Source organism: Pleurodeles waltl, chromosome 8, assembly GCF_031143425.1.
Source record: "Pleurodeles waltl isolate 20211129_DDA chromosome 8, aPleWal1.hap1.20221129, whole genome shotgun sequence".
Taxonomy (NCBI): Eukaryota; Metazoa; Chordata; class Amphibia; order Caudata; family Salamandridae; genus Pleurodeles; species Pleurodeles waltl.
In genome coordinates this window covers 1,402,935,966-1,402,950,072 of record NC_090447.1, presented here as the reverse complement: position 1 = coordinate 1,402,950,072, position 14,107 = coordinate 1,402,935,966, and the positions used below count along the sequence as shown (strand labels likewise).

General features: G+C 45.3%; 1 protein-coding gene across 3 annotated transcripts in view; it reads left to right on the top strand.

Annotated features, from left to right (window-relative positions):
• PATL2 (PAT1 homolog 2) overlaps positions 1-14,107 on the top strand; it is a 261,206-nt gene that overhangs the window by 115,445 nt on the left and 131,654 nt on the right. For all 3 annotated transcript variants that reach the window (XM_069203213.1, XM_069203212.1, XM_069203211.1), the window contains 2 exons: positions 3,034-3,131; positions 4,512-4,565. In XM_069203213.1, the coding sequence (XP_069059314.1) occupies positions 3,034-3,131; positions 4,512-4,565 (152 nt within the window). The remainder of the gene's footprint in view (positions 1-3,033; positions 3,132-4,511; positions 4,566-14,107) is intronic.

Here is a 14,107-nt window from a genome sequence, read left to right as displayed (position 1 = left end):
ATAGAAAAAGGGGTGGCATACCTTCTCAATCCAAGAGAGATAGGAGGTCCTCGACCACAGCACAGGGAGCAAAGGTTTTTGGGTGCTATGATATGGTCTAAACCCCATTTGTGTGAAGTGGAGGATTTTGTTGGACTCGAGTAAGGCAGAGATGTTTCTGAACATGTTTTTTCAGGAGCTTTGACAGACCGGGTAACAGTCTTGCCAGGTTTTGTATTTTGTATTTTTTTTTTATTTTTTTTTTTTACCAAAGGTTTAACCACCTGTTTTGCTTTACTTTTGACAGAGCCAAAATACACACACTGAAAGGAGTCAAGGATTCTCTGGAATGCACTTCTTAATCTGAAGAAGACATTTATTATAGCTTTTCGCAAGGCTCATGAAGGAAGGCTTGAATAGCCAAAAGTGTACTTTTAAAATGTGCAACAATGAAGTAAAACCATGTACAAAGAATCTTCAATCTATAAACAGCAAATATATACATGCAGGGATACAAACACTTATATTGATGTGTGTATATCTTCATACACAATGCAAAGCAAATAATAAAAATGCATCACCGTAGGGCCTGTTAGGTGCTTCATCTTTCTCCTGCCAGCAAGTTGATGACCCTGTTTGACTGAGATGAGAGAGAGAGAACTCTACCCTCACTGGAAATATATCAGGCATTCAACGTCTATAATCCTGATTGAGGTCTCTGAATCTCCCACTGTCGACTGGGTCTCTTATATATTTTAAACAACTGAGGAAGGAGCTTTCTGGAAAAGCTCCTCCTGCTGCGCAAGAAGTATTAAAACAAAAAACAAAAAATGCTGGCTATTTTAGGTCAGGGTTGAAAGAAACAGGTTGGCCAGTTTCCTAAGGTGTCTCTCCCAGCCAAAGCTGTTGACCGCTGTACCATAAACATCAGTCTAGTACATGCTTATCGTGCTGACTGACTCCTCCATATTATGTCCTAGCTCTTTGGTGAGAAATGACGCCAGTTCTTGTAGCAGATTCTTAGAGGCAGCATTGCTGGGATCTTCGATGTGTAGGTTAAAGTCCCTAGGTATGGTGTATTTGCCCTGTTTAAAGCTAAACCTGCAACCTTGTTTGGAAGGGCCTGTAGAAATTACGTGTACGTGCCCGGGGGCCTGTACAGTGAAATATCCAAGAACGTGGGACTAAGTCAAAGTTAAAAAAATAAAAATAAAAAAAATCCTCATCTCGACTGGGAATGGGGGTTGAGGGAAGGTAATGTATTCTTCAGTGTGTTCCTGTAGATAATTACTATACCCTCTCCTCCTTTCCCGGGCTGATCTAGCCTAGAAATACAATAGCCAGGAGGAAGTGCTTGGACCACATCCGGAGAACAGCTGTTGTGTAGCCAAGTCTCGGTGAGGAAAAGTACATCAGGTGCTGAATCTGTTAAACAGAAAATGTCTAATTTGTGAGTGGCCAAAGAGTGACAGTTAACCAGAAACATGCGGCACGCTGTAAAGGTAGCGGGCACTTATGGTTGACACAGCTCAATTTTTAAATTTTAAAAGCTTGCAGTTAATTAGCGGTGTAACATCTTTTTTTTTTTTTTTTTTTTGAGTGAATTAGCATAATCCCTGGCCCTTAAGGTGCGCCCACGCTGTGTTCTTCATTTATTGAGGACCAGTCGGAACACTAGTGCACGTTAGATGCAAAATGGCAGCCACAAAATGTTCCAAACACCAAAAAGTGAGTGCAAATCAAATTCCCTTCTCCTACTCTGCAACCCCAGCACTGTATTTTGTAAAAGGTTCCAACGACTAACTATCCAGATTAGAAATATATTCTCCAAAAAACAGATTTAAAATGAGTTTTGAACCCACCCAACCCCCCTCGTTATGGCTCCTGTTCTATATGCTCATCCGCATTGTGTCCTTCATTTATTGAGGCCCAGCTGGAAGACACTAGCCTGGGTTAGATGCAAAATGGCGGCCAAAAAGTGTGAATGCAAATGGAATTTCCCCTTCCCGCTGTGCAACCTTAACAATGTATGTTAAAGGTTCCAGCGACCAACTATTCAAGTTGAAAATAAAGATCACTGTTTAAAAAAACAAATAGGTAAAAGCAGTTTTTAACTCCCCTGGTATGGTGCCTGTTCTAGCACAAGTATACAAGGTAAAAAGCAGGCACCCCAGTACCGCCCTATACGAAAACAAACTCCTTATAGTGCAGAAATGGTATAAATTATAACTTTTCCAAGAACAAATGTGGAAGACTCCTAATTAAGAACAGATCCACAAATACTCTGAATGTCCAGAGAGGTAATGAAAGGGTTGAGTTCTCAATAATATCACAAGTGCTGGATAAATCTTATAGTATCACAACCCGATGGTTTCTGATGACTGACTGAAGTTGCAGACTACAGTAAATATGTATAGTGGACTGACCAGGACAGAATATAGATTGGGATGTACAAAACCTTAGACAGTAAAGGATGAAATTTCTCAATTAATAAATCTGTAAAGAACCGTGGGACAATAGAAAGAAGTTGGGATGAAAGGACATCATTTTAAGGAGGGAAATCAGAGAAACCCATTTAAAGCACAAATACTTATGGCAGAAGACAGTGGTGTTTACAAAATACAATAGAAGTATGTTATGTTCAGCCAAATAAATGCTTGAAAAGCATCTGATGGAGTTGTTGTAGGGGTCATGTGAAATCAGATGTGCTGTTTCATCTTGTGTGACTCTGGTGTACGTTGGATGATAATGTGAATGTATATTGACAGATATTCCATGGGTCGGTGGAGACAAGAAGAGCTGCTAACTTGCACTTTTGTTTACCACTTCTTGAGGTAAACGTTTTGCTCATCCTTTCTTCATTGATTATAAAGACTGGTATAAGTACCCAACTCCAATTTGTGCTGGTTAGCTTATGTATATATTTTGAACCAACCTTTCCTTATTATTACCACCCCACATCCATCCTTCGCAATCTAGCAGGTAGAAATCTCTTGTATTGTAGTTAGGTTCTTTATTACAGTAATATATTACTATTACATTATTTTTTCCTAGTGGTGCATATTGAGGGATCATTGGGCCAAGTGGCGGTTTCAACGTGTTACAGCCCTCGTAGAGCTATAGATGTCGTTTCCCACTCCATTCTGGATGAGGTAAGTCAGTTTCCTGGTGTTTTGTAGCCTGTATCTGAAACTGCTCTGGTGTTTCATACAGAAGATATATTGTTTGCTAATGTAAAAATAAAGCGTGGATGGAAAGACACATTGACTGAATGTAGGCTTAAGTAGATTTGTTTTTCAGCAGTCTGGATTGCTTGCTTACACAGACTTTGGTTCTTTACCTGCACTTATAAAAACAGATGCCCATTTCCTTTTTGAGTTAAAGTTAAGATGATGGAATAAAACTGAGTAAGAAGGTGGCCTTAAAGTTAAATTAAACAAAAAAATTAATGAATGCGATCTTGTGTAACGTAGCTGGTGCTCATGTAAACTGCTCCAATTGCTTTGGGTCGAGTCTGCTCTAATTAATACTGCAAAAAAAATAAGACTGTAGCACCTGCCTAAAAGCTCCTTTTGTTAAAGAGGGAATTACTTCAATAGAACAAGTATTTAATTTGTGCCAGTTAAAGATGAGCACTGGCATGTAGTATAGAGGATCAATACATACTTTTCTTTCAGTCTTTGCCTTTCCAGATTTCTTCTTTGCCTTTCCATAATTCTGAATGGGCCTGTCTGACCTTTTATCTATCCCATTACTGCAGACCTTTGTGATGTTTATCCCTTAAAAACATGCAGTATGCTCCAGGGTGTGGTAACAAATGCTAGATAAGTGTGAACCTTGATCGAGGACGTCCAGCCTCTGCCTCAGTTTGAAGCCACTTGTAGAATACTGGTACTGGGGAACAATTATAGACGAATACTTGGTTAAAATGCATATTTCTTTTGTTGATTATGTTTAGATTACGCCCCTTTTTGGCAAGCTGATGATTTTAAACTTAGTTGTTGAAAAGTAGTAACATAATTAAAAATGACCATTGTTTAATACGCCCCTCTACCAACGGGTTTCCCCACCCTAGGGACTGCAGTGCTGAAGAAAGCCCGAGTGTTTTTGTTTCTTTGTTAGGCGTCAACTGACGGTGTTGCTGGATGACTGAACTGCCAAAATAAATCTGCTCAGTCTTTACTCCATCTCGTATTGTCCACCACCCTACACCTCTCACTCTTGCATGTTTTCTCCTTTTGTCACTGTTTCCTTTCTTTTTTCCCTTGGATGCCTTTCTCTACCCCTCCACCGGCACAGGTTAAGCACTGGTCCTATCCCTCTGATACCCCCATGTATTGAAACACTCACTTGTTGTGTGGAAGAAGCCCCCAGCTGCTATATTAAAACATTGAAGTGACTTTAATGAGCTTCAAAAGAGAACGCAACAGCTTTTGTAAGCATTCGTCTACCTGTTGGCATTAAATACTAGGGACGATAAATTACAAACATAATGCTTTGTTTAACCACATGTTGTATTACTCTTCCTCCAGGATATAAAGGCGTTGGGTTACCAGCGGCTGAGGGTGCTTAAAGGCATTGAGAAGGTAAGATGCTGCAACGAAGGTGCCAGAGGATTTAGTTTTGCTGACTTAAGTTGCTCACAAAATGTATAGTTATTTGATACCATTTTGTAGGACAAGGGGAAGACCTGTAAGAATAAAGTAAGTTCAGTTTGATATTTAAAAATGTTATGGGCCGGTAAAAGTTGACCCATTGCTCATTCATTGCTGTCTGCCCATGCATTGAAAGGATGTTTGTCTTACTACTGCATGAAGTGTGTGGTTGGTGGTATTAAAGTAGAAATAGTCGTTTGCATGTTATCGAGTAATATAAATGGTTGCACTAATGATCACTTTGTTGTTCATGCGCCATGAACTCCATGTACTAATAAATCATAAACGGTTGATTCAAGAGTGTGTGAACCTACAAGCAGATCCTCTCACTGCCAGCAAGGAATTAGACCATGCTTCTGCAGGTTTTTTGCAAATCGGCTGTTAGTGAAGTTAGTGTGAATTCTGATTGCATAACATGCTGTAAATGTCCACTATGTCCTTTTTAGGTCTCGTCTGCAGACCACTTTAGCTATGTGGCAAGTGCTATTGCTGTGGTAGAATACACAAAAAACAAAACACATACATAGGTACATATACCGAAAGGGTCCTTTTGACTGCCCCTTCAACCATAATCTATGATGGTTCATCTCACTTAAGGCATTGATTAAGCGGGACATCCATCCACATATGCATCAGACCATGGCTACATGTGAACACTTGAAAATAGAACTCCTACTGGTTCTGGCACAGTCTTTGCCCAATATTCTCCCTTCATTGATTGCTTTTTGCTGCTTCCTCCTCCAGTCCTTCTTGTCCTGCCCTGCCTGTTCCTGCCACTCCTCAAAACTCGGTGGCTTGCTTGGGTTTTCCCAACCACGCACTGTTACTTTATTTGTACTTGCTGGTTTAGGAGCAGTCACCTGTGTTTGCAAGGCAAAGTAAAAGAAAACCAAAGCGGTTGCATGTCATGACGTGTATGACATACGTGCACATCTAAACATGCATGCCACTGGCAGCCCTTTTGGAATGGGGTTCTCCTTCCATGCTGTGTGCACCACGCATTCAGATATATACTCAGTGTGCCTAAGGAATGGGGGCACCAGTGCAAACCATATTGGCATAGCCAGTAGTCTCCATTGTTTATTACATTTAGCATTTGCCACAAATGTTTGATTTCTCAAAATCCTTCAAATAAATACATACTTAGACCTATCTACATACAGGTGCTTCAAGTCGCCCTCCTACATAAATTGGTCTGTTGTGGTGTCATTCACATCTTCCTTGTGCCCACCACACCATAGAACACAGGGCGATAGATCAGCTAACTTCAGCCATTGGTTACCTTCTGTGTGAGCAACCACATTCTACCCAAGAACAATGTCCTCATCCACAATGAAAATAGTCTCCTTCACTGCCAGGTTTGAGTGGGCCCATGTTCCTTTTTTTTTTTTTTTTTTTGTGAGGGCCCGGCAGCTCATCCGACAATGTTGCTGGGCCATGGCTACTAATCCTGCTGTGACACATCCAGACAGGGCTCTGCAGTTGGCCCTCAACTTTGTATGTGGTTTAGAACCGTTTTTAATGGGTTGTTTTAAAGGTATAACTATTCAGAGATGCCAGCAAAGTCCACCTTAGTCTGTGCAAGCTGTATAGATGTTGGTAGAATTGTATAAATATGTTAAGAATGCTTGATGTGTCTCGACACAGTTGACCCTCTGAGTCATGCACCTCTAGTATGAGATGGCAGTGGGAGGTTAACACACCATGGTAGCTAGCGTATAACCAGGCCTATCGCCTTCACCCTAAGCTCGAGCCCTTGCATATTTGCCTAGCTACAATCGTTTCGATATTCCTTTAGTTTAAGCCTTCTATTATGGGATATAGCTGGGTCTGCAGTATTCCCTTGCCTGTGCTCAGGATTTGTAAGGTCATTTTCTAAGCTAGTCAAAGTGGTGTGCAAAGCCTTCAGTACCTCTTTTCTCTTAGCAATGCAAAAGCTTCTTACTGTGACCGTAAAGGCCTCCCATACTGTACCAATCCACGTAACAGAGTCCGCATTGCATGCTAAAGTCAGTTATCTCCTGTCGCAGTTCGTTGCTGAAAGGTGCATCCAGGAGACGTTGAGAGAGCCTCCAGTTGCCACCTTTTAAGGCCTTGATAGGTATGCACAGTATCACTAATATTGGGGAGTGATTGGAGTAGGTTCTGGCTAGGTAGCATATGTCATGTATCCAGCTACATATTCCCCTTGATATCAGCCAATAATCCAATCTGGACCCACTGCTGTGCACTCCAGAGTAGAATACTTTCTGGAGTGCTAGCATGTAGTTGCCCCAAAGCATCGACCAAGTGATTGTCTCTCCATTAGGTCTGCTATATGCCTGGCTGCTGTGCTGTGCACTACAGTGGGTCCAGGAGAACAATCCAGTGCTGCATTTAATACAACTTTAAATTACCCCCAAAGTACCATTCTAGGTTTGACGTCTGTAATCAGGTCCCTTATCTTATCAAAAAAGGCATAGTCGTCTCCATTAGGGCCATTACAATTGACAATAAGAATGGAGTGGGAATGCAATCTGCCCTATAAAATTGTGTACATACCCTGATCATTGTTTATGGCCCCTTGTGGCATATATGGTATCCCCTGTCAAACTAATGTGACAGTTTCCCTCGCGTATGAGTAGATGACAGAGTATTGCTTATATGAAGCCCATTGAGTTGCAAACATGGTACTAATGCCAGCTGTAAAGTCAGTCTCTTGAGCAGTGCGAGGTTGACATCTGTCTTTCTAGATATGCCAATATGTGTTTGTCACGTAGACGGATCTCCCACACCTCTAACACTACACGAAATACATCTACAGTTTGCATATGTAAGATACCTAGGGGGTGTTAATGCCAGAGGGCCACTGAGTCAGCCATGCAACCAATTTTCTATTCTATCTATGCCAGGCTTCCCCAGGTGGAAGTGATGCATGTGTCCTGATGATAAATCCAAGTGCCTTGTGACATAGTACCCTCGCTCCCACCCCTACCACCTGCCCCCCCCCCCCTCACTAGCGACCCAATTGAGCCAGTGAATCACAACCCTCCCAAACTTCAAAACAAAATGTTACATATATATTAAGGAACATGAAGCATTGGTATTCAGTTGCCCGCCCCCCCCCCCCCCCCCCCCACCCAAAATGCCAGCGCGAGCAGGAGGTAATACTGCTGCATTGGATATTAAAACAGAGCACGGAGTCTCATTACCAGCAAGGAGGGCAACCAAAAGCAATGAGAGAATGATGGCACTAAACCAAATCAAAACCCCAGTAAGGTAAACGAACATATTCTGCTGGGGTAGATCCAGACGGGGTCCTCCTCGAGCTAACAAAGGTGTCTGGGGTTACTATGAAGGATAATACTCCTATAAAAACTGCATAACCAACAAACTATGTAGTTGAAAAACTGGAATGCAAACATATTGTCTGAGAGCCCATTGAAGTACATAGGACAAGAAAGTGGGCAACTACCTTTGTGACATTAGTAACTCCGGGTGTGTAAGGAAATGCCTCCTTGGCATGGTTACCCCCTGACTTTTTGCCTTTGCTGATGCCAAGTTATGATTTGAAAGTGTGCTGAGGCCTGCTAACCAGGCCCCAGCAACAGTGTTCTTTCCCTAACCTGTACCTTTGTTTCCACAATTGGCACACCCTGGCATCCAGGTAAGTCCCTTGTAACTGGTACCTCTGGTACCAAGGGCCCTGATGCCAGGGAAGGTCTCTAAGGGCTGCAGCATGTCTTATGCCACCCTGGGGACCCCTCACTCAGCACAGACACACTGCTTGCCAGCTTGTGTGTACTAGTGGGGAGAAAAAGGCTACGTCGACATGGCACTCCCCTCAGGGTGCCATGCCAACCTCACACTGCCTATAGGTATAGATCAGTCACCCCTCTAGCAGGCCTTACAGCCCTAAGGCAGGGTGCACTATACCATAGGTGAGGGCATAAGGGCATGAGCACTATGCCCCTACAGTGTCTAAGCAAAACCTTAGACATTGTAAGTGCAGGGTAGCCATAAGAGTATATGGTCTGAGAGTCTGTCATGCACGAACTCCACAGCACCATAATGGCTACACTGAAAACTGTGAAGTTTGGTATCAAACTTCTCAGCACAATGAATGCACACTGATGCCAGTGTACATTTTATTGTAACATACACCCCAGAGGGCACCTTAGAGGTGCCCCCTGAAACCTTAACCGACTATCCGTGTAGGCTAACTAGTTTTAGCAGCCTGCCACACTCCAGACATGTTGCTGGCCACATGGGGAGAGTGCCTTTGTCACTCTGTGGCTAGTAACAAAGCCTGTACTGGGTGGAGGTGCTTCTCACCTCCCCCTGCAGGAACTGTAACACCTGGCGGTGAGACTCAAAGGCTCACCCCCTTTGTTACAGCACCCCAGGGCACTCCAGCTAGTGGAGTTGCCCACCCCCTCTGGCCACGGCCCCACTTTTGGCGGCAAGGCCGGAGGAGATGAGAAAAACAAGGAGTTGTCACTGGCCAGTCAGGACAGCCCCTAAGGTGTCCTGAGCTGAGGTGACTGACTTTTAGAAATCCTCCATCTTGCAGATGGAGGATTCCCCCCAATAGGATTATTCAGGGAGGAGGCACAAAAAGGAGGAGGCACAAAAAGGGTGTAGCCACCCTCAGGGTTAGTAGCCATTGGCTACTAACCCCCCCAGACCTAAACACACCCCTAAATTAAGTATTTAGGGGCACCCCAGAACCTAGGAAACTAGATTCCTGCAACCTAAGAAGAAGAGGACTGCTGAACTGAAAAACCTGCAGAGAAGATGGAGACACCAACTGCTTTGGCCCCAGCTCTACCGGCCTGTCTCCCCACTTCTAAAGACACTGCTCCAGCGACGCGTTCCCAGGGTCCAGCAACCTCTGAAGCCTCAGAGGACTACCCTGCATCTAGAAGGACCAAGAACTCCCGAGGACAGTGGCTCTGTTCCCCCAAAGACTGCAACAAAGAAGCAACTTTGAAACAACACGCGTTTCCCGCCGGAAGCGTGAGACTTTGCACTCTGCACCCGACATCCCCGGCTCGACTTGTGGAGAACAAACACCACAGGGAGGACTCCCCGGCAACTAGGAGACCGTGAGTAGCCAGAGTTGACCCCCCTGAGCCCCCACAGCGACGCCTGCAGAGGGAATCCCGAGGCTCCCCTGACCGCGACTGCCTGCTTCAAAGACCCGACGCCTGGTAAAGACACTGCACCCGCAGCCCCCAGGACCTGAAGGATCTGACCTCCAGTGCAGGAGCGACCCCCAGGTGGCCCTCTCCTTTGCCCAGGTGGTGGCTACCCCGAGGAGCCCCCCCTTGCCTGCCTGCATCGCTGAAGAGACCCCTTGGTCTCCCATTGAATCCTATTGCGAACCTGACGCTTGTTGGCACACTGTACCCAGCTGCCCCCGTGCTGCTGAGGGTGTACTTTCTGTGCTGACTTCAGTCCTCCCCCCCCCCCAGTGCCCTACAAAACCCCCCTGGTCTGCCCTCCGAAGACGCGGGTACTTACCTGCTGGCAGACTGGAACCGGGGCACCCCTTTCTCCATTGACGCTTATGCGTTTTGGGCACCACTTTGACCTCTGCACCTGACTGGCCCTGAGCTGCTGGTGTGGGAACTTTGGGGTTGCTCTGAACCTCCAACGGTGGGCTACCTTGGACCCAAACTTGAACCCCGTAGGTGGTTTACTTACCTGCAAAAACTAAAACTTACTCCCTCCAGGAACTGTTGAAAATTGCACTAAGTGTCTAGTTTTAAAATAGCTATATGTCATTTATGTGAAAACTGTATATGCTATTTTGCTAATTCAAAGTTCCTATGTGAAGTACCTTTCATTTAAAGCATTACTTGTAAATCTTGAACCTGTGGTTCTTAAAATAAACTAAGAAAATATATTTTTGTATACAAAAACCTATTGGCCTGGAATTGTCTCGGAGTGTGTGTTCCTCATTTATTGCCTGTGGGTGTACAACAAATGTTTAACACTACCCTCTGATAAGCCTACTGCTCGACCACACTACCACAAAACAGAGCATTAGAATTCTCTTTTTGCCACTATCTTACCTCTAAGGGGAACCTTTGGACTCTGTGCATACTATTCCTTACTTTGAAATAGTGCATACAGAGCCAACTTCCTACAGGGTGCCTAAAGGCAAATTCAGACAACAACTGACAGGGATGGTGTTGCAAAAACTGAAGGAAGTGCTCTCCTGGAGAGAAACTACAACCAAGATCTTAGAAAAAGGTACTGCACTGACATGCAAAATAAAGGTATATAAAATACTGGTCCAATGCCATGACATTCTCCCATAGTAGTAGTGCCTAAAAAGGACTATGAAAGAGCTGTGTGCATACGCTTTGACATGCTCCAGGCAAACAAACCAATTGAATGAGAGGGCTGCACATTGCTGACATGATCACACAATTGAATGGTGCCAAGATCTTCTCTCAGCGTGATTTTAATAAAGGTTATCCGGTAAAACTATAACAATCAACTTTTATTACACATATTGGTTTGTTTAACTAAGATGCTTAGTTTTTGTGTCATCAGCCGCAGAACTTTTCCAAGAGATCATACAGTGCATCATGCAACCTATTGTGAATGCATTTATTTGTAGCACCAAAGAGCCCTCACACAAGTGCATAAATTACTTGGTGATGCAAGTTTGACTTTAATGACAGACAAGTGTGAGTTCAATAAGACACAACTGAAATTCTTTGGACATATTTTTCTGATTGGTGGGGGGGGGGGGGGGGGGGGTTGGCACGCGCATGACACCTGATCCTGCAGAAGTCCAAGCCTTGACAAATGCTGAACCCCCACAAGATGTTGCTATGGTATGTTATTTTCTTGAAATGACCAGCTAAGGCTCACAATACATTACAGACTTTGCCACTGTATGTGCTCAATTCAGAAGTGTCTCTCTTAAATGGTCAGTATAATGTGAAAAGTTCAAGAGAATCAAACATGCTGTTGAAAATGCAACAGAAATGGTGTACTTCAAACCAAAGCTACACAGATTGTGGTTGATGCTAGCCCCACTGGATTAGGCACTATACTTGAACAGCATAATGTACGCTCAAATGCAAGACAACATATTGGGCCTATTCTAGTAGAAGTTGGTCTTAAACAGAACATGCTTACTCAAAGCCTGAAAAGGAAAGTTTGACTGTAGTACGGGCTTGTGAACATGTCCATGTATTCCAATATGGAAACTTTTGTACGCTGGGGATGGATTTTCAAGCTTTGTTGACCATCTTCAGCAATCCAAAAGCCAAGATTCCTCCTCGAATTCAGTGATGGCGACCACCATTGAAAGAATGATTCTACAATTGTGCATTGATCAGGAAAGGATCAAAATCCTCCTGACTGCTTTTCGAGAGAGCCCTTCCAAGGTCATGGTAAGTCTGACAATGGTGCAACCTTCAACAGCAAAATTCTTGGAACATCTAAACCCAAAAGATCAAACCCTTATGGCCAAAGGCCAATGAGCTTGTGTGAGTTATGAGTACACAAAAAAAAATCAGTGCAGCATGCAACTCTTGAAGCTATGTCTCAACAGTTCTGAACTCTACAACCTTACCGTTCGACAAGTCAGTCGACCACAGGTGTAAGTTCTAAGGAAATGCCTCCTTGGCATGGTTACCCCTACATTTTTGCCTTTGCTGATGCTAAGTTATGATTTGAAAGTGTGCTGGGACCCTGCTAACCAGGCCCCAGCACCAGTGTTCTTTCCCTAAACTGTACTTTTGTCTCCACAATTGGCATAACCCTGGCACTCGGGTAAGTCCCTTGTAACTGGTACCCCTGGTACCAAGGGCCCTGATGCCAAGGAGGGTGTCTAAGGGCTGCAGCATGTCTTATGCCACCCTGGGGGCCCCTCACTAGGCACATGCACACTGCCTCACAGCTTGTGTGTGGTGGTGGGGAGAAAATGACTAAGTCAACATGGCACTCCCCCCCCCCCCCCCCCCCCCTCCCCCACCCAGAGTGCCATGCCCACCTCACACTGCCTGTGGCATAGGTAAATCACCCCTATAGGAGGCCTTACAGCCCTAAGGCAGGGTGTACTATACCACAGGTGAGGGCAAATGTGCATGAGCACTAGGCCCCTAGAGTATCTAAGCAAAACCTTAGACATTGTAAGTGCAGGGTAGCCATAAGAGTATATGGTCTGGGAGTTTGTCAAACACGAATTCCACAGTTCCATAATGGCTACACTGAAATCTGGGAAGTTTGGTATCAAACTTCTCAGCACAATAAATGCACACTGATGCCAGTGTGCAATTTATTGTAACCTACACCCAGAGGGCATCTTAGAGATGCCACCTGAATACCTACCCAACTTCTAGTGTAGGCTGACCAGTTTCTGCCAGCCTGCCACACACCAGACATGTTGCTGGCCACATGGGGAGAGTGCCTTTGTCATTCTGTGGCCAGGAACAAAGCATGTACTGGGTGGAGGTGCTTCTCACCTCCCCCTGCAGGAACTGTAACACCTGGTGGTGAGCCTCAAAGGCTCACCCCTTTTGTTACAGCGCCCCAGGGCATCCCAGCTAGTGGAGATGCCCGCCCCTCCGCCCACTGCCCCCACCTTTGGTGGCAAGGCTGGAGGAGATAATGAGAAAAACAAGGAGCAGTCACCCACCAGTCAGGACAGCCCCTAAGGTGTCCTGAGCTGAAGTGACCCCTGCCTTGAGAAATCCTCCGTCTTGAGTTTGGAGGATTTCCCCAATAGGATTAGGGATGTGCCCCCCACCCCACAGGGAGGAGGCACAAAGAGGGTGTAGCCACCCTCAAGGACAGTAGCCATTGGCTACTGCCTTCCCAGACCTATACACACCCCCCTAAATTCAGTATTTAGGGACTCCCCAGATCCCAGGAAATCAGATTCCTGCGACCCTGAAGAAAGGAGGACTGCTGACCTACAAGCCTGCAAAGGAGGAGGAAGACGACAGCTGATTTGGCCCCAGCCCTACTCGCCTGTCTCCAACTTCGAAAACCTGCTCCAGCGATGCATCCGACAGGGACCAGCGGCATCTGAAGCCTCAGAGGACTGCCCTGGACTACAGGACCAAGGAAACTCCTGTGAACAGCGGCCCTGTTCAAAACCAGCTACTTCTTTGCAACAAAGAAGCAACTTCCAAGGACTTCAAATTTCCCGCCGGAAGCGTGAGATTCTACACTATACCCGATGCCCCCGGCTCGTCCTGCAGAAAACCAACACCTCAGGGAGGACTCCCGGCGACTGCGAGTCCATGAGTAACCAGAGACGACCCCCCCCCCGAGCCCCCCTAGCGACACCTGCAGAGAGAATCCAGAGTCTCCCCCTGACCGTGACTGCCTGTAACAAGGGACCTGACGCCTGGAACCAACGCTGCACCCGCAGCCCCCAGGACTTGAAGGAACCGAACTTCGATGCAGGAGTGACCCCCAGGCGACCATCTGCCTTGCCCAGGTGGTGGCTGTCCCGAGAA